This window comes from Pleurodeles waltl, chromosome 5 (assembly GCF_031143425.1).
Source record: "Pleurodeles waltl isolate 20211129_DDA chromosome 5, aPleWal1.hap1.20221129, whole genome shotgun sequence".
NCBI lineage: Eukaryota > Metazoa > Chordata > Amphibia > Caudata > Salamandridae > Pleurodeles > Pleurodeles waltl.
In genome coordinates, this window is record NC_090444.1 from 160,043,805 (window position 1) to 160,068,620 (window position 24,816).

General features: G+C 43.9%; 1 protein-coding gene across 2 annotated transcripts in view; it reads left to right on the top strand.

Moving 5' to 3' along the window:
- TAF1A (TATA-box binding protein associated factor, RNA polymerase I subunit A) overlaps positions 1–24,816 on the top strand; it is a 286,512-nt gene that overhangs the window by 17,893 nt on the left and 243,803 nt on the right. For both annotated transcript variants that reach the window (XM_069233853.1, XM_069233854.1), the window contains exon 3: positions 11,266–11,435. In XM_069233853.1, the coding sequence (XP_069089954.1) occupies positions 11,266–11,435 (170 nt within the window). The remainder of the gene's footprint in view (positions 1–11,265; positions 11,436–24,816) is intronic.

The window sequence follows — 24,816 nt, forward strand, 5'->3', positions numbered from 1 at the left end:
CTTTTCTTTCTAGCTCTCCATGTCGATGAGGATGTTGTAATGGAATGGCTTTGAACGCAACTCCATTTGATGTCATCGGAGCCCTAAGAAGTCCTCACTGGCGTGCTGACTTCAGTTCCCTTTTTTTCCGCTCCTTCAACGCTAATGTTTTTTCTGCCTCTCCAGGTGTTACACTGTATCGAGGAGCTTCTTCGTTGTTTTCTTCGTGCTACCATGTCTCTGCCAAAGAAGAAATCTGGGTTTAAGTCTTGCAAGGAGTGTGGAGGTCATATGTCAGTCACTGACCCACACGAAAATTGCCTCTGGTGCCTGAATTCTGATCACAACATCGGGGGATGCTCTTGTTGCCAGAGTATGAACCTGAAGGCACTGAAGGAAAGAGAGGCAAAGCTGTTCATGGTAAAGGCCAAAAAGGAGAAGTGGGGCTGTAGAAGATCCAGACATCGAGAGTCGTCGTCTTCCCATAGATCTTCAAAATCACAGAAGAAGCTGCGTGACCACAGCTCTCGGCGTCGTTCTTTCCAAGATGCTAGCCCGAGGTCCCTGTCACCGGCTTCCAAGTTTCAATGCCTTTTGTCTTGGGAAGGGAGCCCCACCCTTTCTTCTCTGCAACCAAAGGCGTCACTGGTGCCGTTTTTGGCTGAAATCTCGCCATCACCTTCAAATACTGCATCGCAATTCTCTCCTGTTACTCCACAGAAGATTGAGGAGCGAGACTCTGGTCATGTCCAGCCTCAACAAGAATATCTGGCCTTCCCGACTCCTGGCAATCCATATGGCTTTTTAAATGCTGTGTTCAACATTTTTAACAGGGCAGTGACCCCCGCTGGTGCGCCTGCGAGCCCGACTGGTCCATTAGCCTTCAATCTAGGCTTCCCAACACCGTATAAATGGTTCTCCTTTTATGCCGTTTTTGCCCACGACTCCATCACCATCAGGGATGACAGCACCGCGGATGGCAACATCGGATAATGTTTGCCCGATGTCGTCATTCAATGCCTACGAGAGGAAAGGTCACAACGCCGGCTCTGGCTTCACTGGTGCCGCAAGGTACATCCTTGGCATCAGTTCATTCTTTATTGATGCCGAGATTGGAGTCCAGGTTAAGGTCAAGACGAGAGGCATTGACACTCTAAGGAACAGCAATACCTGGAGGAGCATCAGGATTTGGAGGAAGGAGAAATTCCTTTTCATGTTCAGGGTTTTGAAGGGATTGAGGTGGCAAGTGGTCTAGACACCTCCCCAGAGTGGGGATTGCTATCTCCTGGAGATATTGCGCCTCCAGAAGTAACGTCTTATCACAGTGTGATTACATTTAATGAGGCATTGTTGGAGTTGGTTCTGGATTTGTGGTGGAAGCCTGTAACTACTCTGGCTGTGTCCAAGGTCATCGCTAGGAGATATAGGGCTGCACCTGGTGACCTGCAATTCCTCAGCTGACATCTGACATCTGAAATTCTGGTGGTCCAGGCTTCTTGTTCTGCTAAATCAGCTCCTGGTTCTTCCTTACAAGTCCTGCAGATAGGGAGTCAAAACGTGTGGAACAGTCTGCAGAAAAGGTGTTTTCCTCATGGAACATGGCGTTAAAATCTGTAAACACTACATGTGTCTTGGGCAGATACATCCATGCTCTCTTGTATTCTGCTAAGGAAGTGATTCCTAAGCTACCCCAGGACGTGCAGGAGCATTTTAAAGAGTTGAAGCAAGACAGTCAGGCAGCGGCTAAGCAGGTCATCCAATCTTGTTTGGACACTAGGGATTCTGTTGCCAGGGCCATGGGTACATTGATGGCGAGCAAAAGGCATATATTTTTAATGGGATCGGGGCTTCCCCCTGATGTTCAGTCTACCCTAATGGATCTCCCCTTTGATGAGTCAAGACTATCTGGAGAGATGGCTGACTCTGCACTTGAGAGATTTAAGGAGAGTAGGGCCACAGCTAAGTCTATGGGTCTCCAATCTCTCTCCTCAGCCTGTAGACCTTTTAGAAGATTTAGGGGGTTTGTCTGTGGCTCCTTCTTTCGTGGTAGGAAGCAGTTTCAGAAACAATCTGCCAACCCCCTCTACAGGTCCTACAGGGGTTGGGGAAGACTTACGCAACGTGGTGCTGCCCAGCAGCCTTCCTTCTCCTCCACCTCATCTTCCGCTGGGAACCTGTTAGGAAAGAAGCCCTGGTTCTCTCTCCTTTCAGTAGCTTTTGTTGCCATGGGGAGATGTTAATTCATAGTCTTCATGAGTGGGAGTCAATAACATCAGGCTCATGGATGTTGAGCATTGTAGGGAATGAGTATGCCCTGCCTTTTCAGGAGTTTCACCCTCCCTTCTCTCCCCAGTGTTCTGTTCAGAGTATCTCCTGCTGTTGCTTCAGTTATGCTGTTAAAAGGTGCTGTGAAGTTGTTTCTGGAGTGCAAAAGGGGTCAGGGATATTATTCAAGATATATCCTGATCACAGAGAAAGATGGTTGTTTGAGGCCCATCATAGACCTGAGGATTTTGAACTGGTACCTCAAACAGGAGAAGTTCAACATGCTGACCTTAGTTCAGGTGCTTCTGGCGCTGGACAAGGAAGACTGGATGGTTTCTATCGACTTACAGGATGCACATTTTCACATCCCCATTCTGCAGTCGTACAGGAAGTATCTCCGGTCCATGGTAGGGTTGCAGCACTACCAGTTTGTGGTCCTTTCTTTTGGTCTTTCTACCTCGAGGCTTCACAAAGGTGAGGTCAGTGGTTGCAGCGGATCTCTGAAAGAAGGAAATATCGGTATTTCTTTACCTGGATGATTGGCTGCTCAAAGCCAAGGCTCCAGATTTAGTGCTACACCATTTGCAGGTGAAACCCAGTTGTTGTTCAACCTAGGCTTTTCGTTGAAAGTGCCCAAATCTCACTTGGAGCCCTCTTAGCCCCTCTTGTTCATAGGGGCAGTACTTGACACAACATTGAGACATGCCTTTTCCCCCCGCAGAGGATTCGTGACATTCAGGCTATGATTCCAATGTTTCAGGATGGGGGTGCTTGTTCCAGTCCTAAAGGTCCCACGCTTTCTCGGTCTGTTAGCTTTCTGTACTCTGCTGGTCACTTGCGCACTTGGCACACGAGGGCTCTCAAGTGGTGCCTCCGCAAGCAGTGGTTTCAACACAACGAAGATCTCAAGGAGTCCATAACAGTCTGAGACACTGTAGCGGATCTTCGATGATGGAGTGTAGATGACAACCTACGGCAGGGCAGGCCTTTTTATCTACCACCTCTGCTGACTACAATTATAATGGATGCTTCCCCTATAGGGTGGGGAGCACATCTAGGGGATCTGGAGATCAAAGGTCCTTGGTCTTCAATGGAACAGATGTTTCACATCAATGTGTTGGAGTTATGGGCGATACGTCTGGCTCTCAAGGCCTTCCTCCCTTCCATTCACGGTCAGTCTGTTCAAGTTTTGACGGACAACACTACCGCAATGTGGTACATCAACAAACCGGGAGGGATAGGGTCATATCTTCTCTGCAGAGAGGCCCTGCGACTCTGGTCCTGGGCTCAGGACCAGTTGAATTGCATAGTAGCAAACCATTTGCCTGGAGATCGCACTGTACGTGCAGGCAGTCTCAGCTGGCACTTTTCAGCTGACTGTGAGTGCCATCTCTATCCGGATGTAGTTCTTCACGTCTTCCAGTTGTGGTGGCAACGCCTCAGATCTGTTTGCCACTCGTGAGATCATGCACTGCCCGTCTTTCTGCAACCTCCAGTTTCAGTTGAGCTGGTGCAACCGGCTGCTTTACGAGTTTCCCCTTCATACCTCAGGTTCTGAGGAAGCTTTGCAAAGACGGGACCAAAGTCCTATTAATAGCCCTGGATTGGCCAAGAAGGGTGTGGTACACAGACCTCCTTCACTTCTTGCGGTATCCTCCGCTCCATCTCCCTTACAGGGCAGACCTCCTCTCGCAGTTGCAGGGGCTGGTTCTACACCCCCTCTTTCAGGGCCTGCACCTACATGTCTGGAGATTGAACAGGGCAATCTGAGTTCTTTTTCTCTTCCCCCCAGAAGTGGTGGATGTCATTTTATTGGTCAGGTGACACTCCTCCAAGACTGTTTATGCTGGTAGATGGGCCAAGTTTGTTAAGTGGTGTGAGGAGAGACACGTTGATCCTTTAAAGGCCCATTTAGCTAATGTTTTACAATTTGCTATTTCCTTGGCACAACAAGGTTGTGCAGTTGCGACCGTGAGGGCTATCTGTCTGCACTTTAGGCATTTATTTGTTTGCTTGATCAGCCCTCTTTATTTAAGTCCCCTATAGTTCTAAGATTTCTTAAGGGATTAACTAATAGGTTTCATCCCACTCTGTTTATAATGCCTCAGTGGGATTTAAATGTATTTTTAGTGTACCTGATGGGTACACCATTTGAACCATTGCATAGTTGCCCATTGAGATACCTTATGTTTAAAACTGTTTTTCTTACAGCGATCACGTCGGGTAGACATGTTCGTGAGCTACAAGGTCTAAATGTAAAACCGTTTTTATGCTAACAAGTTGATTTTGAAAACTAGCACAGCTTTCCTACCAAAGGTGGTGACTTCTTTCCATTTAGGGCAGCCCGTCACCCTTCCGTCCTTTTACCCTTTGCCCCATCCTGTAAGGAGGAGGAAAGGCTGCACCATCTGGATCCAAAGAGAGCGTTTAGATTTTATGTGGTCAGGACAAGAGACTTCAGGAGAGATGATCACCTTTCCGATGGTTACTTGGGCAAGATGAAGGGCACTTCAAGGTGGGTCATTCTTTGCATTAAATTATGTTATTCACTGGCAACGAAGGGTCCTCTTAAGGGCATTAGATAGCTAATTCTGCTACTTCTGCTTTTGCTAGAGGTGTACCTGTTGTAGATAGTTGCAAAGCAGCAACTTGGGATCCCCTCCACACTTTTGCGAAGCGTTACTGCTTGGACTCAGAATTGGGAAGGGATGGTCTTTTTGCCCGTTCAGTGTTGCAGGATTTCTTGGTATATTTAAACAGGCACCCACCTCCGAGTGCGGGACTGTATTCAAAAGGTGAGGAATCCACAGGTAGATGTATCCATCAGAAGAACAAGTTATTTACCTTTGCCAATGCTTTATTCCTGTGGATTCCTCACGGTCCCACCTGCCTCCTTGTTGCCTGTATGGTTATGCCAAGAAAGATATGATTTGTATTTATATAGTACATATGTTTTTCTGGCAAGTTGTATGTACTTGTAATGTTGGTGTTCACCCGTCTGCCTCGAAGCAACAGTTTAAAAACAAAAAAAAAAAATGGGTGAAACTGACGTCAGCACACTGGTGAAGACTTCTTATGGCTCCGATGATGTCAGACGAAGTTGCATGCGGAGCCTTTTCATTATGACGTCCTTGTCGACATGGAGAGCTAGAAAGAAAAGATTTCTGTTGAATGGTCGCCCATTGGGAGAATTCAGAAGGTGAGGAATCCATAGGTAGATACTGTATCCACCAGAAAAGGCATTACCGAAGTTAAGTAACTTGTTCTTCATCACCATTACTTTCTGTGTACGGTAATCAGACTGTTACCTCGATACTCAGAATTAGTATAAAATTCACCTTGTATGCAAGCAATCTTCAGGGGTTGAATTTACAGGTGTGCAAAATTTGCATAATTTGCTTTTGCATGATTATGCAGGAAAATTATATGAAATTACACAAATGGCCTAGTTGAAATATTGCCACATTTTTTAATTAAGGCCAAAATCTTCATACTCTTCTTAACCTAGTTTAACTGGGTACCATTCCTGGGGAATTTGCTTTATATTTGCATTCTTATGCAGCATTGGGGTGTTAAAACCTTGGTAAAAGACTTGTTGCAGCTTAATGTAAATACGCTTTCAAAAAATGGCTGTAGCTAATAATATGTAGTAGCATGCTGAAAGATTCCTGCTTTTGTATAGTTAACTTTAGTTGCTCAAAAAAGTAAATATGTAACCATTAATGTTTTATTTCTTATGACAACTTTTAATTTTCAAGAAAGCAGTTCACAGCAGCTGTAAGCTTGTTCTCGTTTTCTCTTCTGGAATCTTTCTTAACCAACATCCTGTAATTAAAGACAACAGAATTCCCCCTGGTTGCCCACACAACCAAACAACCATAACTTCAAGCTTGGCTCTCCAGCTTAAACTTAGCTGGCTTCCTCCCTCCCACTCTCACCTGCAGACCCCTCTAAGCTGACAGACAATCCAGCATTTCTGTGATTCACCTTCATTCAAGGAACACATAGTCAGTGAGACCAAGACCGAAGAATTCTAACTCTTCCTCTTGAAGAAAATGAAGCCATTTCTCCGAGAAGACAACCTCGGAACAATCATACATGCCTTGGGCCTCTCCCATGTGTTCAGCAGTGTTCCTGATACCACTCAAGCATCCGTAGAAATGCGTCCTCCATGTAGCAACCCAGCTCATCAAGGTCGTCAGTAAATTCAGACACATCACCCCGTGTTAAAAGACCAACAGTGGGACACCCTTCGAACCCAGATTATTTTACTGACCAGCTTCATCACTAATAAAGACCCTAGTTTGCCTGGCAAACCAACTCATCTCCTCTGGGGAACAGTGTCAGACCAGGAACCTGAATATTGCCAGACTGGAGATAAAACATCTCCTAAAGTTAAAAACCAGAATGCAAACCTTCACTGTTGTTGCTTCTAGGATCTGGAATCCCATCGCTATTGACATCAGATCGCACCAGCATTCCTACCATTTAGAAAAAAGCCGTAGAAACACCTTTTCAAGGAGCCCTACACTTTTGCCCTATGATTTGTATCTTCTCTGTGGGCATCCATGTTGCTCTTTAATTATGTTTGAGCTCTGCAAATAGCAAATTATGCATATATAAATACATGGGTACATAAACCTTGGAAGGAGTAGCAGATGCAGTTCCATTGGAACTTGTAAATTATCTTTTCAAATGTAGTCATCTGGTACATTGTGGCGAACCATTCCATCATGAATCTCGATGTTGGGTTATTGTCAGTGTCTGAATATGCAGACTTGGACTGTGGCCAGCACTGTTGACCTCCATCTTTCCTGGTGATTGGTAAAATCCTACGAGCTATTTAATGTCCTTCAAATTACGGACTATTATGACTCCACTCTGAGATGTTCATGTACCAAAGAAGAGTTTTTTTTTTTATCAGAGTATGGGCATCTCATCATGGAGAGTTGTTGATCAAGCCTATCTTCTTTAGTCTGGCTGGTGCCTTTTGCCAGTTTTAAAGTATTTTTAAATAGCTGAATTTCAGTCTCATTTCGTAGTGCAGATGTGTGAGATTCAGTGAACAGTGACCATTCTGCCTCTGTGTAGTTATTTCGAAATATTGACACCATGTCTCCAAAGACTTGGAGAAGAAGTTAGTTATTACAAATTCACACCTACCTCATACCACCCCTCCATGGTCACCACATCTCACTAAATATTCTAGGATAGTGGGTAGAGCTGTTTCTGATGACTGGGGCCCTATATTCCTTAGTCAATGGGAAATATGGTGTTTTTTACAAATGTCGTCATTACTCAAATATACCTCTTCCTACAAGTCATGAAATGGTTTTAATGGATTGTGGTGTGAATTTATGGACCAGAATGCCTGTGTCCTGTCTCTCCCACGCATTCCATCTAACACCCCTCCTGCTGTTCTGTACTTTGGCATTCTGTTATAAAGGTGCTTGTTTATGGATCAAAGAATCAGTCTTTGTTATGGACAGTTCATGTTGCAGTGGTTGTTTAGATAACTGGTTGTCAGTTGTTTCTAAGGGAAACTTTGTACGGTAAACAAACGATAGGCCCCAAAAAATTATCCTTAGCATCCTCTTCCAGGTTAAACCTGTGTGAGGATGAGATGTGAGTTTTTCATTTAATGACCTAACACAGAACTCCAATGGAAAAGTGCTCAGTAAAGGTAGATCGCTCATATGAAAGGGGTCCACTGGCACACCTTCCCAAAGAGTGCCCAAGCCAACAGCAGCAGAAAATATGTGCAGGCCCTCAGTTGCTCCCTCCGTTTGACAGTACAGTACACTATTAACACACTGCCAGATTTTGGGACTCTTTACTGCAACACTAAAGGGTTTGGGAGACAGACGGAACTCTCAATGTCTGGCCAGTGGTACAAAACATAAAACCACCGCTTTGTTCTGCTCTGTTGAAGACCTGCTCAAGTAATATGTAATGGTGGGGACGACATTCTTGTTATTTGGAGACATGTCTATCTCGGAGCAACCAATCCTGATGTGCTATTACTCATACCTGTGCCTTGTGCCACTTTGAAAGTCTGAATCCAGAACTTACCAACTTCTGTGCCTTAACATATGTCTCCTCTCCACAAAAGTGGAGCTTTGTTTTTCAGTAGGATGGTCTGCATTGGCAATGGATCCCACTGTTGCTGGACCTACAGGTCAGTTGTTGTTGAGGTGGGAAGGCAGAGTAATTATAGTAAACTGGGATACAGCTTACCTGCAATTGGACTGTAGTTTTCCAGGTCTTAAAGTAACATTTTCCTTTGAGGCAGCTTGGCAGGGCAGGTCCAGACAATGGCCCTTCTGAAGGGATCCTGATGGTCCTCTGTGATGTAGCAGTTAGGTGAAGAGTAAATAAATAGAAAGCTTTGTTGCCCGATTGCCTTCTTGGGACAGTGGTCACCGCCAGGCCGATAAAAGGAGTGATAACTTTTTTTTTTTTTTTTAATTTAGTAAAATCTTGTAAAAATCTTTGGCTTTTTGAACTGTATCACTGTAGATATTTTTTGTTTTTCAAATCTCTGTCATAAAACCTTGGAGACCAGTTAAAACTAAAGCAGGACAGGTCACGGGCATACATATGTGAAACTTAGTCTGTATTTGTGCAAGGCTTTTACTTGGGACTTGAGGCAGCCCTGGGCCTTCCATGTGTTGCTTACCACCTAGGAGCCTACCAACTTGAAGAATGCTTGCTTTTGTTCTCAAATACTGATCATAGATTGGCATTTGGTATGACTGCCTTCTTCCTATAGATTAGAACATTCTTATAGTGTGCTTAAGTCTCTTCGTGATATGCTTGATTCCCCACAATTAATGCTCAGCACGTCAGTAATGTTTTTCATCTTAGACCTTTGAGATTTTCTGTTCTTTTGCTCAGAGTGTTTCTTTTTACTTATTTTGTGTTCTTTTACCTGATTTTATAAGCATGTCTTATAACCGTCAGTGACAAGAACTTCCTTGGTGGAAGGGTTCTTTCAATGTTTCCAACTGACTTCCAGCTTCATTTACACAAGCTCATGTCACTCTTAATAGATTTCCCTCTGAGCAGTTCTCCTGTTCCTCTCCTGGCTGTCACCATTGTTTTCGAACAGCAACCTTTAAGGTTTAAATCACTTTAACCTGTCCCCTCTTACAAACAAGCTTTGCCAGAGCCAGTAGGCCTCACTGTTTTAGGACCTATGGCATTTGCCAATACATTTTAGCCATGTTGTGTGCATCCCTGGTCCTGGGCAACATGGCTAAATAATAATAATTTAAAAAGCCTATTGCGTCATTTTATAGGTGTGCACGTTACACATGCCTGCAAATTGAAATAAAAAGAAAAAGTTTGAAAGTGTTTTATTTTTTTGGAAAGCTTTTGGGGAGATACAGCAGCAACACAGGAGGCGTGTAGCGATTGAAGCAACTCGGGGGGCCAGAAGCCACAGATATTATGCAGATGGGGGGAAGCAACCCGAAGGACGTGGTGGACCAAATGGGCTAGAGGCAGAGCCATGTGAAGGGTGGAGTAGAAAAACAAACAAGTCAGAGAGAGAGCAATGTAGAGCTGGGAGGATGAGAAACACATGAGCGAGAAGGCAGAGACGGCAGGGCAAGCACACAAGTGTGCGTGCATCACATAGGAGGGTGGGTAGAAATACATGGGCTATCGAGAGCAGCTCAGAGAGAGTTAATAGAAGCACACTTGGGATACAGCTGGAAAACACATTCACTCTTGTGGATTGCTTAAACGAAAAAAGTAGCACCTAAAATAGCGTACAGTGGGACACATGTAATGCTTCAGGGATAGGACAAGAAGAGGAAGGAAAGTCTCCAATAAGCAAGCAAATGAGTGACCATGAAGCTAACCAATGGTAAGGAATAAGCTGGCTCTAAGTCCACTGAAAGCTAACAGTTTGTCTCGAAACTCACGGCATGCACTATCTAGTTGCTGAGACCTAAAGAAGTATGGTCTATCACGCTTGAATACAGCCTTGCAAATCAGGGCCACACCTTTTTGGAGTTGAGCAAAAGATGTGCTTGCACAGAATTTCCCTGTGACATACCACCAGCAATATGCTTGTGGTAAGATTGTATGCATAGTGGGCCATATCACTCATAACCATGATTTCAACCTGCCATTCCTCACTAATAACAAAAAATGCTAAATTAATCGCAAACCCCAGTCTGAAAGACAATTATACAATTAGGGGGTTTAGCACTCGTTTTAGTGCTGATGGCTTTTTGTTGACTTAATACTGCCCGCCCTTCAGTGTGTTTGTGGTGTGAGGGGATTGGAGAGCCCTTTCCCATCACCCATACTCCTGGGCCTTACTGAGATGTGGACATAAGTGCTCCTTCCAAAAGCATTCTTTCCATGGCTGTAAATGCCCTAGAACAGGAAGTCACAGTACCCAATCTAGGCAGAAAAAAGCCAGTATTTAATTGTATTCTAAGTTGTTTAACTGATGATTTCCAACCCACTAGTAATTAGATATTTTCCTCCACTGCTACCACATTAAAATGTGTATATGGTCTGGAATGTCACCCAGAGCCACCTGAAGAAGACCGCCAATATGTTCTATAAGATTTCCACTGGGCCCACCCATCACACTCCTGTCTAATTAATTTTCAACATCGAAATACACGTGCTTTGTACCTTTAGAAACTGTTTCACGTTCTGTGAGTCATTCTGAACTATGTTTGATTGTGGAGGGAGAATGTGGATTCGGTGAAAGCACTTCTGGTCTGTGTTTGTCCTCGGTGCCTGAAGTTTGTCATTGTGAAACATGTTCTTTAGTACTTGTGTTACGCTTCTTTCTTCTAGGATTTGCAGTTGCCATTGTAGTTTGGTATTATAGGGACCTGTATTCATGGTGTACGCCCCCACTTGTCTTATACTGTGGTATCTTGGAATGGATTTAGCAATTCCGAAGTTCATTGGTGTCTCTAGTTCCACAAACGTTTTGTATTTGCTAAGGTTGCAGTCCTGAAACCTTCAACAAAGTGTTATTTTCTGCAGAAGTCATCTGTGGAAAACGGAAAGGATTTCTTGAAACTGCTGAGGTTTGCTTGGACCACATTCGTGAGGCCCTTTTCCAAAACCAGTGGCAGCGAGCAGCAGAACTCATGAATAGTTACTTTCAGTCCCTGGAGAACTCCTCGGCCACCAAATTAAGTGCTGCTAAGGAGGTAAGAGAAATTTAGCATGAATGATGGACTACGATAGCTGATAACAAACACACTAAGCTTCTGAAAATGTAATCTAGTTAGGCTGTGCCATGCTTTGTAAAAGTGTAAGTGAATCCACCACTTGCTTAATTAAGTACTCCTATTTTTATATTCTTAATGGTATTGCTGGTTATCTTGAAAGGTCATGTCCACAAGATCTTCGGAACATGGCCTTTCGGGTTTGGCCTCGCAGTGTATTGGAAACTAAAAGAGATGCTGTCTGTTTTCTAATATTTATAATTTAGGTGTTTCACCCACTTCGTGGGGTTTGACCTGGTGGTAAATCCTGTCTTTTTCACCATGTGTTTTTCCAGGACCTTGATAGTTTGTGATACATGTCTAGTTTGCGTACACTGCTGGTTACCAAAATCAGTAACTGCTGAGCAGACGTTATCAAACTGTGTGACCATAACTATTTGCAGCATTGGAACTAAAAACCTGCACAGATCCTCCACACAAAGTGGTCAGTCTGAGACAATACTTACAATACTTCTGCTGAAAGAAAGTGTATGAGATAATTGCCAACAAACAGTTAACTTCATAACATTGCATGATTGTTTGGAGCACTCTAATTCAAGCAAATCAAAACAGTATTGCAAAAAATAATTCTCATTTATTACAAAATATATAGCATAAACATAAATATCAAAAGTTCAAGGGTAAAACTACTATGCCACCATAGTCACTTAGTCTAATAGATATAATACACTATGATGTCAACATAGGTGGTAAAAGATCAGACAGTATGTGATGTACAATGTGTGTTTTTGCATAACACATTTGATCAATCAGCATAGCCAACACGTGTTTTGTCTTGCTGGACTTCCACAGGGCTGTAAAGACATAATAAATATGACACCAACAAACAATCCATACTTAATAAAATTGGATAACAACGAAGAAGAGAATAAAAGAGAATGAAATAGAAGGACCGTAACCCTTGCACCAGTAATGTGAAAACACACTTCAGTCTGAGCCAACACCACCAGCTCAATGCAAACTATAAGATATATACAAGAATTAATAGTGTGCACAGACCCAAATATCAAAGTTAAAATTGTAAGTAGAAATAATCTGTCCAAAACAACCAGAAGATGGTAAATCATTTTAGGGTATAGTACGTAAGTGCCCCTTAAGAAATGTAAAAGAACCAAAATCCAGTGTATAGGGTGATCTGCAAAGAAAAGAAATGTATTAAAAATAACATAAGATTAAATACCCTAATAAAGAAGTAAGATATTGACATACTCAAAGTCGACCTTAACCCAGACGTAGATTTCCACCCGTGACAACTTACAATAACTGTGTGTGCAAATTCTCAATTGATAGTTATGCCGCCAGACAAGGTAATGTCAGTGTAAGTTTCTACCTGAACAACCAAAATTACTTTTATTATATTTCCACAAAGTCGTAAGTCATAACCTCTAAAAGGGAAACACAACTATAAGCCATAAGTACAAAATAATAAATAATAACATTCTTACATCAGCTATGAACCCAAACATCAAGATGACCATGGGTAATAACCCATTTATCAACAATTGAACATATTCAAATACTGACTGGAATTCGTCAGAAGAAAGTAAGGAAACAGATATGCAAGAATTACTGTTGTCAGATACGATCCGTGTTTAACCCCTTCGCTGCCAGGCCTTTTCCCCCTCCTGTGCCAGGCCTTTTTTTTGCCTATTTGGAATAGTTCTCGCTTAGGCCCCCTAACTTTTTGTCCACATAAGCTACCCACGCCAAATTTGCGTCCTTTTTTCCAACATCCTAGGGATTCTAGAGGTACACAGACTTTGTGGGTTCCCCTGAAGGAGGCCAAGACATTAGCCAAAATACAGTGAAAATGTCGTTTAAAAAAAAAAATGAGAAAAAGGGGCTGCAGAAGAAGGCTTGTGGTTTCTTCCCTGAAAATGGCATCAACAAAGGGTTTGCGGTGCTAAAATCACCAGCTTCCCGGCTTTCAGGAACAGGCAGACTTGAATCAGAAAACCCACATTTTCAACACAATTTTGGCATTTTACTGGGAAATATCCAATTTTTACGATTTTTTTGTGTGCTTTCAGCCTCCTTTCAGTCAGTGACAGAAATGGGCGTGAAACCAATGCTGGATCCCGGAAACCTAAACATTTCTGAAAAGTAGACAAAATTCTGAAATCAGCAAGGGGTAATTTGTGTAGATCCTACAAGGGTTTCCTACAGAAAATAACAACTGGAAAAAAAAATATTGAAATTGAGGTGAAAAAAACAGCAATTTTTCTCTACGGTTTACTCTGTAACTTTTTCCTGCGATGTCAGATTTCTGAAAGCAATATACCGTTACGTCTGCTGGACTGTTCTGGATGCGGGGATATATAGGGTTTGTAGGTTCATCAAGAACCCTAGGTACCCAGAGCCAATAAATGAGCTGCACAGTGAAGTGGGTTTTCATTCTATACTGGGTATACAGCAATTCATTTGCTGAAATATAAACAGTGAAAAATAGCTATCAAGAAAACCTTTGTATTTCCAAAATGGGCACAAGATAAGGTGTTGAGGAGCAGTGTTTATTTGCACATCTCTGAATTCCGGGGTGCCCATACTAGCATGTGAATTATAGGGCATTTCTCAAATAGACGTCTTTTTTACACACACTCTTATATTTGGAAGGAAAAAATGTAGAGACAAACAAGGGCCAATAACACTTGTTTTGCTATTCTATGTTCCCCCAAGTCTCCCGATAAAAATGATACCTCACTTGTGTGGGTAGGCCTAGCGCCCGGGGCAGGAAATGCCCCAAAACACAACGTGGACACATCCCATTTTTTGACAGAAAACAGAGGTGTTTCTTGCAAAGTGCCTACCTTTAGATTTTGGCCTCTAGCTCCACCGGCACCTAGGGGAACCTACCAAACCTGTGCATTTTTGAAAACTAGAGAACTAGGGGAATCCAAGATGGGGTGACTTGTGGGGCTCTGACCAGGTTCTGTTACCCAGAATCCTTTGCAAACCTCAAAAAGGGGCTAAAAAAACAAGTTTTCCTCACATTTCGGTGACAGAAAGTTCTGGAATCTGAGAGGAGACACAAATTTCCTTCCACCCAGCGTTCCCCCAAGTCTCCCGATAAAAAATGATACCTCACTTGTGTGGGTAGGCCTAGCGCCCGCGACAGGAAATGCCCCAAAACACAACGTGGACACATCCCATTTTTTGACAAAATACAGAGCTGTTTTTTGCAAAGTGCCTACCTGTAGATTTTGGCCTCTAGCTCAGCCGGCACATAGGGAAACCTACCAAACCTGTGCATTTTTGAAAACTAGAGACCTAGGGGAATCCAAGATGGGGTGACTTGCGGGGCTCTGACCAGGTTCTGTTACCCAGAATCCTTTGCAAACCTCAAAGTGGCAAAAAAAACAGGTTTTCCTCACATTTCGGTGACAGAAAGTTCTGGAATCTGTGAGGAGCCACAAATTCCCTTCCACCCAGCGTCCCCCCAAGTCTCCCGATAAAAATGATACCTCACTTGTGTGGGTAGGCCTAGCACCCGCGACAGGAATGGATCACACAAGGGTCAATGGTAGTCCTTGCTTGAGGTCTACTGTTCACCCTGGAGTGATTCATTCCTGAAGCAGGCACTAGGCGCAGGCACACAAGCAGGGTTGTGTTTTTATCAGGACAAGTGGGGAAACACTGGCTGGTAGGAATTTTGAGGATCCCTGCAGATCCCTGGACTTCTGCTCATTGGAATGCAAGGAAAATGTGTTTTTTAAGCACATAATGTAATTTCAAGGGGATTCTGGGTGAAGGAAAACTGGTGAGAGCCATGCAAGTCCTACACCCTTGGACTCCCCTGGTACTAGTTTGTTAAAGTTAACCCACCACTCACACTGGTTGGTTTTAGCACCTCCAGAAATTATTGTTTCAAAGCATGATTACTTATCAAAGTATCTGAATATTGAAACCAAGCCTTCTGAAGGTGGGCCATAAAGCCGCGTCCAGGCACCAACCTCTTTATGGTCCATTCACACGCCATTCACGCACAACAAACAACCCTTTCATATCGCCAGCCACGGGCCCAATCCTATCAATCACTCCACTCACATTAACTTACCGCTGCCAGACAAGGGCCCATCACATTCACACGCCACAGAACGGAATAAGTTTGACTACATTTTACCACCTGTCAAGTAACTGCCTCCTTCTTCCTTAACATTACCAAATGCATGCGTAACAAACCTTTACTAATGACTCCTGTGACAGCCACCTGAGGCTCAGGAAGACATGTTTTTCATGCGCCTTTAACGCTCTGTGCTAAATCCAACTCCTTCCAGTTTGTGGATGCAAGTTGGGGGTGTCCGAGTATGCCGTACAAAGCGATTCCTCGAACTGAGTGAGCATATCTACCTTTGAAACTAAGGGAGACATGCTGGGGATTTCTCATGCTGTTACCTAAAGAGAAGGTCATAGGCTACCTGCCTCCTTCTTCCTTAACATTACCAAATGCATGCGTAACAAACCTTTACTAATGACTCCTGTGACAGCCACCTGAGGCTCAGGAAGACATGTTTTTCATGCGCCTTTAACACACTCTCTGTGCTAAATCCAACTCCTTCCAGTTTGTGGATGCAAGTTGGGGGTGTCCGAGTATGCCGTACAAAGCGATTCCTCGAACTGAGTGAGCATATCTACCTTTGAAACTAAGGGAGACATGCTGGGGATTTCTCATGATGTTCCCTAAAGAGAAGGTCATAGGCTATGGAAAAGGGTAGTGTTTGGTACATAGGGGAGTCCATGAGAACGTAGCATATGTCCCAGCCAACATTATGTGCAGTGATGTGACTATAATGCACTTATACAGCAAACTGAACATCTACTAAGTTCTGATGGAGGATGAACATGAAAAGCAGGTCAAACACTGACCTATACAAGTCATTCTCCTTCAGTGCTGGGATGGCACCAATGGGTTTGAATCCATAGGTGTAGATGATGTACATCTGTACTACCTTTACTATCTGCCTTCTACCTGTGCAATAACCCTGTGAAGGCACTCCTACCATAAGCTTTCCTTACCCATCCATGTCTCTGTTCTCATCAGAGTCCTGGCTAATCCTGTATAATAGCCAAGTGAACCTATACTAGTTTGTGGAAGCAAGTTGGGGGTTTCCAAGTATGCCCTACAAAGTGATTCCTCGAACTGAGAGAGCATATCTACAGTTGAAAGTAAGGTAGACATGCAGGTGAAGAAAGGGTACTCCGTGGCATATGTTCTGTCCACTAGTATATGCAGTAGGGGGAAGAAAATGCATGTTAATTGAACAAAACACCGACCACGCCAAAAGGAAGTCCATGATGAAGTAAAATTCTGTGGCTCCTTGCCTAACGAAGCAGTGGCCCATGGACGTTCTGTATCCATGCACTGCCACTGAAAGGATTACCCAACAGCAGCTCAACCTCAGTCGATTTCCCAGAACTTTGCTTTAGTATGATACAACGTAAAGCAAGTAGGGATACAGAGGCCTGGTTGTGATGGACACTGGGGACAGTAATACCGACTCTCCTGCCGCTTTCCATGCTTTGAGCACACTTTACAGCGACGACATGGACGATCCTTTTTGGGTGTTTTAGGTATGCTATCAGCAAAGTGTCGCTCCTGCAGCCTTGCCACATCCTCCAGAACATATGAGGTGGAGGCTGCTGCTTCTTCTGTAACAGCAGTGAGGCTTTCAATTACAGACAACTGGAAGTCAAGGAAAGTCATGAGTCTTCCTGTTGTTGTCTGACGGTAAACAACATACGCGTTATATGTTGCCATCTGAATCAGGTGGGTAAACAGTTTCTTGTACCAAGTGCGAGTTTTACGACACGCATTGTATGGTTGAAGAACCTGGTCGTTCTTGTCCACTCCACCCATGTACTTATTGTAATCGAGTATACTGATGGGCTTGTGGACGTCGGCCATCTGACCCCAAACCGTGATGGGAGAAGTGCTCTCATCATGAATTGTAGTGAGCACGTATACATCACGTCTATCTAGGAACTTGACTGCGAACAGTTCGTTAGAACGCAATGCAGTACTCTGTGATTTCTGGAGCTTCTTGCAAACAAGCTCCCGCGGGAATCCTTTGCGGTTACAACGAACTGTACCGCAGGCCACAGTGCCAGCTTTGTAGAGCTCACTGAACAGCTCTACTCCTGTATAGAAATTGTCCACATAAAGGTTATAACCTTTGTGAAGAAGTGGCTGGACAAGTTCCCATACAATCTTGCCTGTGACCCCTAACGCGGGAGGGCAACCTACAGGGTTTAGGGTAGAATCCTTCCCTGTATACACTCTCAGGCTGTACACATAGCCAGTAGAGCTCTCACACAGCATGTACAGCTTTATGCCATAGCAAGCTCTTTTGCTCGCAATGTACTGTCTGAAAAGCAGCCGTCCTTTGTACAGGATCAAGGACTCATCGACTGCTATATTCTTTCCAGGAGTATAGATCTCTGGAAACCTGGCAGACAAATGTTCCACGACAGGCCGAATTTTGAACAACCTGTCATGATCTGGATGGTCCCGGGGCAATGCAGCAGAATTGTCATTGAAATGCAGCATGCCCTGCAGTAGCAAAAAACGATCTCTGCTCATGTATGGTGCGAAGATGGGAGTTACCCAAACCGTGCGAGTCGTCCAGTAGGACTGCAAGGTGGGTTTCTGTACTAACCCCATTTTGAGCGTAAGGCCCAAAAATATCTTCAACTCCGCCAGCGAAGTGGGAGTCCACTGGCGTGCCCTAGAACGGGGCCCTAGAGTGCCTCCGCACTCCCTCAGAAATTGGTCTGCACGCAAATTTGTTTGCTGCACAACTTTCTGAAGAAAGTCAACATCCAAAAACAGATAGATGTAGTCGACTGGCAAAAAGTTAGCTGTATCGACTTTACATCCAGCGTCGCCAGTAAAAGGTGGAATTTGGGGCTGAACCAAACAGGGGGGCTGCCAAGAGAGCACTCTCTCTGTGCTTGCGGCAGCAAGCACGTGCTCTCTGGGTTCGGCTAACCCAATGTGGTCCCGCTGCCCAGAATGTGCTTGCGAAGGGACAGCACGGATGTCGTCATTGTCTCCTTCAGACTCACTGGAAGAGGTGTCGTCAGATGGGACTCCGCCGACTGAAAAATCACTCCCAGAATCTGCCCCATTGTCCTCTCCCTCAGATGCTGTCTCAGTGTCTGTTGTCTCAGTCTCTGAGCCTACATCAGAACTGTCCTCCATAACCCGAGCTAGGGCTTGATCAGCAGTCATCCAACGAGACGCCATCTCTGCAACTGGCTAAACTGTCCCTCTAAATTACTAGCCTACGTAGAAGGCAGATAGTCACAAAATTGCTTGTGGGTATGTTTGTTGTGTACAACAGGAAATGTCGTCACCTTACCTTCGCTTCTTCTCCAAGTCTGCAGATTCTCTGAGAACACTGAAAAAAACAAAAAAAGAATGTATTACTTCACCTTACCACACACCCTGTGCAACAGTCATTTTTGGTGCTCTGCCTCCCATTACCTCCTCTTCTAATTCCCTCAGTACTACCCAGCAAAAGTGCCACTCATATCTCCATAGTCCCCCTGGCATTACATTTGTTTTAAAGCGCAGGTAACGCTTGCCTTTACTAATCCACTCAGCTACTTTATGGCAACTGCCACTACAGAAAAGACATGCATGTGTGTGTGTGTGTGTGTGTGTGTGTGTGTATATATATATATATATATATATATATATATATATATATATATATATATAGTGTGAACAAGATTCTCACCCCACTCCACGAGGTTCAAATTGGCATCTTTTATTGCAAGCAACAGCCACGTACGCGTTTCGACTCTCAAGGATTCTTGATCACAGTAAATGAGTCCCTCTTTTCTTTCATTGTTTATACTTGCAATAAAACATGTCAATTTGAACCTCGTGGAGTGCGGTGAGATTCTTGTTCACAAAATATTTTCGAGGTTGCTCTCCTCCATCACTGAGCACCGGCAGTGGAGTGCACTGCACAACAATCTTTTTAACCAATTTGTGTTGCGCATATATATATATATATATATATATAATGTGTTTATAAACAAAGTGGTTGAAGGGTTGCTGGGCGGGACACTCCACTGCCGGTGCCCAGTGACCGAGAAGACCACCAATCTAGAAATTATCTAATGCCGAAAAATTTCAGCGCACTCCACGAAGTACAAATAAACGTGTATTTTATTGCAGTCAATAACCACCAACGTGTTTCAACTCACCAAGGAGTCTTGATCACGGTCCTTGTGGAGTGCGGTGAAATTGTTCACCATTATAAAACAACACACACAAGAATAACAAGCATTTACAATGCAATGGGTCTCGCATCTGCTCGAGTTAGAGCTATTAGCGTTATAAACTCCTAACCCAACTTTTCTTGCCACATAAATTGATAATTGAAAGTTAAACTCTTTCACATAAGAGAGCCGATTCACAGCGCCACGGCCACCATGAGCATCAGGTGAAGAGATACACAAAAGGAAAAGAAGTTCGCTCGCAGTTAAACGTAACAGCAAAAGTGCAATTAGCCATGTAACAGGGGCGATGGCCAAGGCGGTAACAAAACCTCCTCAAGGAGGGACAAAGGTAAATCATTTTCCAATGTCATCAAAGGATTTTCGAAGGGCAAGCCCACGAACGAGTGGTAGCGATGGGCGTGAGGTGGGCGTTGTTAGAAGCCCAGATACACACCAACAAGTCAGAAAAGCAGCACATGGACGCTGCAATGCTTGTCCTGAAAAAAAAAAAAAAATATATATATATACACACATATATATGAGAGAGAGAAAGAAAACATGGGGAGGCCGTTTTGGCCTTTTTTTCCCCACCGGAGAAAGAGAGAACGCTTACCTGCTTCTCTCCTTCTCCGGTGGGGAAAAACTGTGACGTCAGCACGCTTCGCGGCGCGCTGACGTCATAAGGGGGCGGGAGGGGGGTGGGATGGAGACGCAGAAGCTCTTCCGCGTCTCCGACGGTTTAAAAAAAAAAAAAAAAAAAACCCCTCCCTGGTGTCGGCCACTGGTCGTGACCCGCACCAGGGAGGGAGTGTGGGCGTCGGCCAGTGGCCGACGCCCACATCTAAAAGGTTAAAGAAAGTCACAAAAGGACACCCATTGTATATGTCCTTGAATTAGTGCAGATTTACAACTTTTATGAGTTACCAAGAATTTACAGAAGTAGGCCAGGAAATGGTACTTCCAGAATACAATTGTGAACTGCATTTTAGCACAAGCAAATGTGCTTGTGTAGATTTGCTCATGCGAAAATCTGTTGCGCGTTTACAAGTTGATGCACCCTTTGGCTGAATATTGCTAAGCATTAGCTTCCCAGTGTTATGCAAAACAGTCTACACCACACATTCGGACAACTACAGTCCTTCATACAGTCAGTCATTACATCACATGACATACTTACACTCAAGAAAAGTAGTTATTGAGGAAATCTTCCCACAAGTCAGCTCCTCTTCACCACTGTCATCCTCACTTGGCATTTCAGAAGGCTCACCGGGTGGCACTGCAGGCTGCCCCTCCCCGTGGATATATGGGATATTCCTCCTCAGGGCAATGTTGTAGAGCATGCAGCAGGCCACAATTATCTTACACACTTTTCTGGGAGAGTAGAGGAGGGCTCCACCGGTCTGGTCCAGACATCTAAATCTGGCCTTCAGGAGCCCAAAAGCCCGCTCCACTACCCGCCTTGTTCTTACATGAGCCTCATTGAAGCAGACTTCCCCTGGCGTAGCTGAATTCCATGTTGGCGTCAACAATGAAGGACGGTTTGAATATGATGTGTTTCCTGTTAAGGAATGGGACATACGTGCAACCCCCGCCGTCGCTGTCGTCTCCTTGTGTAGAGGAAGTGGCCATGTGAGATGTGGTGTACTGTAGATGAAACGAGCAACAAGCAAGCAGCTCTCTAGAACTGCATAGAGAGCTGTAGAATCCTCCTAAGATGCATTAAAATAAAAATAAGAGAAGCAAAGAAATGAAAGGGAAACAATAAATTCCAACCTAAAGGACCAACCGACTAGCCCTGTCACTGATACGCACTCACTTTCATGTGGAGGTACAAACATGATCTGAAAATGCTGTCATTCATAAGGTGAGGCGCCAATGACTAATGACAACTGAACCCTCAACCATGCACTTCACTTTCATGAATGGAAGCAGAGTGTAAATGACACTCAGGCAGACCAATGCAGTGACAGAACAGAGCTGACTCAGAGGCCCTCTATCTAATTATATATATATATATATATGTGTATATATATATATGTGTATATATATATATATATATATATGTGTGTATATATATATATATATATATATGAGACCAAATGGCATTGGGTATAATTATTCCAGTGCACCAAACAGGCATAGAGCTCATCACCATAACCAACTCAGGCCTACAGTTTTGAGTGTAAGCTGTTCCACACGGCAACTATCGAACACAGCATTAAAGTTAAAAGGTATTCAAAATTACAGATGCCTAAGTAAAATACGATCTCTCATAAGGCAGCCTAACAATGATTCTGCAGGATCATATCTTCTATATCCATGGTTTGTCACACTGGGCGACCAACATCAAAAGGCATTGCATGCTATGGTAATCTGTGAGATTCCACGTAACAAATGCCTATCTGTAGGCTTTAATATAAAGTAATAAAAATCTACTCTTAAATATCTATTGACTTTATCATATTCTTTTCACAATATGTCAGGGCTAGTTACGTTTAATAACAAATAGACCAGGCCTATAGCCAGGATCATGATCACTGGCTTGACACCATAAGCAACTCAGTCCTCCTGTAGCTACCATGAACTTTGCCTCAAACTAGAAAGTGCAACTCAAGCAGTCTTTCTAGTAAAAGCACACAAATTCGGACCTATCAAATCCTGTACTGACGGAAAGCTACATGTGGGTGAATCCTAAGTCTCCCTCTCTTTTTCAGTAGGACTCTGAAAGCTATTATTTGTTGATCATATCAGGTCAGGCAGTGGCTGCACTGTCAAGCAAGTCCTAAAACTCCAAGTAGCTCAATGTACTTTTGGGCTCTCAAACGCAGAACTACTCTAAAGTCTAAAAAGCCTTCTTTTAGCACAAAAAGATGCAGTCTGTCATTAGTATAAGTTGGATAGCCAACCTTGTCTACAGTCTATAATGTTGGTAAAAAGTGCCTTGAGCACAAAGAAAAGTGCTGAAGACAAAGTTGACCCACAGGTTACTCTCAATGTGATGATGGCACTATCTGAACCAAAGGAGGAAGTTGACTAAATGAGTATAATTAGGAAGAACTGATGCAAATCATGGCAGTACTATAACCACAGCTCATTCTGGTTTTTTTTTTTTTTTTGGGGAGAAGTACCTGATACAGCCAAGAGATTGATTAGAATCTGAGCACAGGGAATCACAGAAATGTATTTTACATGTTCCTTTTTAGAGAACCCCCAATTTTTTCATCCCACTTTAAGACCTGTCTGCACATATTTCTATATGACTGATTGCATCCAGAAGCTGTGGGTACTTCCTGAAGTCTGGTTAGAGTATTTTCTTCAAGGTTGATACCCCTTGGTGTGCAAGGGGCCTGAAGTTGTAGCACTGTGCAATTTGTACATTACAGTAACTTTTGAATATGTGAACGCAGGAAGATATGGGACAGTTTTCAATGTGTTAAATATGTTCCCACTACTTTATAAACCTTGCTTTCTGATTTCATTTGTGTGCTTTACAATGCTTCATGTTCAACTCTTTCATTTTTTTTTCTTGGTAAGAGGACCACCCCATGTTTTGGCCTTCAAGCTTGCTCACTTTGCTTGCTACATATAAGTCCAAATCAACTTTTACCAGGGCTCACCTTGTGCACAGGCTTGAAGTTCTAAGCCAAGCCCCTGGCTTGGCTCAGCTCTCCCTGTTACACTGTTGGCTTCCTCACCTTTAAACCAAACTACGCTAGTCAGGGCCAGTGGCGTTTGTTCTTAGGGAGTGGAGGAGCCTCACCCCACCTGCTGTGAGCGCAGTAGGTAAATATAAATTAATAAAATGGTAATTTACAATTTTATTATGTGTGCGCTAGTGTGAGGACGGGGCAGGGCTGATTCCTGCTGATTAGCAGCAGCAGCATCATCACTTGCCAAGCGTGCCAGTGCAGACTGCGCATGTCGGATTGGCTGGCTGCCTTTCCACAGCCACTCCGACATGCAAGCTTCAGACCACATCAATCCTAGTTGTGTTAAACAGCCCGGTGATTGCAGGCACAGGCTCCTAGCCTCAAAAAGAGCACTAGGTTAGCCTTCTCCAACCAATCCTGGAGTGGCTCTCGTGCTGAAAGCAGCATGAGAGCCACTCCAGGATTGGTCAGGTTTGCTTTCGCTTCCTTCCTTCATTTTTCCTTCCTTTCCAACTTAATGGTTTGGCTGGATGGCTGTTCTCAGACAGACAAGAGCTATTTCCATTGCATTTTCTACTGCTGGTCCTCCTGGACACCTGTCCGCTCCTACTCTCTGATTCGCCAGCTGTTTTAGGTTGCAATTGTTATACTGTCTTCATTGAGATTCAGTCGGCACAGTAAATTCACCCGATTGCATTTTGAAAGTCGCCATCCCTCTGGTTTCCAATTGTTTCCATGTGTACTATGATCCATTAGGTGCCTAATGTTTTTAGTGCTATGTTGTGCTGGTGATGGTGCACTTTATAGATAATAATGAGAAATAATTATTTCACATGCCTGCACCTATTTCTACAGCATAAGAAATGGCGGCACTAGATTGGACGTCACATGCTATACTCTATGAGCTTACAGCACACTATGGACATTTTATCGTTGTCATTTTATTATAACTGCAGCCAGTGTTTGACCCAAGGGTAGGTCGCTCCCCCTGCCGCTGCAGCTCCTCCAGCTCCTCCAGGTTCCTGAGTTCCTGAGACCCACCTCACAGTAAGTACCCACCACCTCCCAACCCCTCGCCCTGCCCCGCGCTACTCACCCTCTCTCCTGCTCCTGCTTCTTTTCTTCTTTTCTTCTTCTCTGTTCTTCCTCCTCGCTCCTCGCCTGTAATCTTCTTCTGTACTCTTCTTCTCCCCGTCTTCTCTCTTCTTCTGTGTGCTTCTCTGCCTCTCCTGTCGCCTCTCTTCTTCTTCATCTTCTTCTTCATCTTCTTCTGCCTTCTGTTCTTCGTATCTTCATCTGTGATCTTCTGCTCTTCTGTGAACTTCCGCTCTTCTGAGTTCTTCTGGACTCCTGTTCTTCGGTTCTCCTGTTCTTCGGTTCTCCTGTTCTTCGGTTCTCCTGTTCTTCGGTTCTCCTGTTCTTCG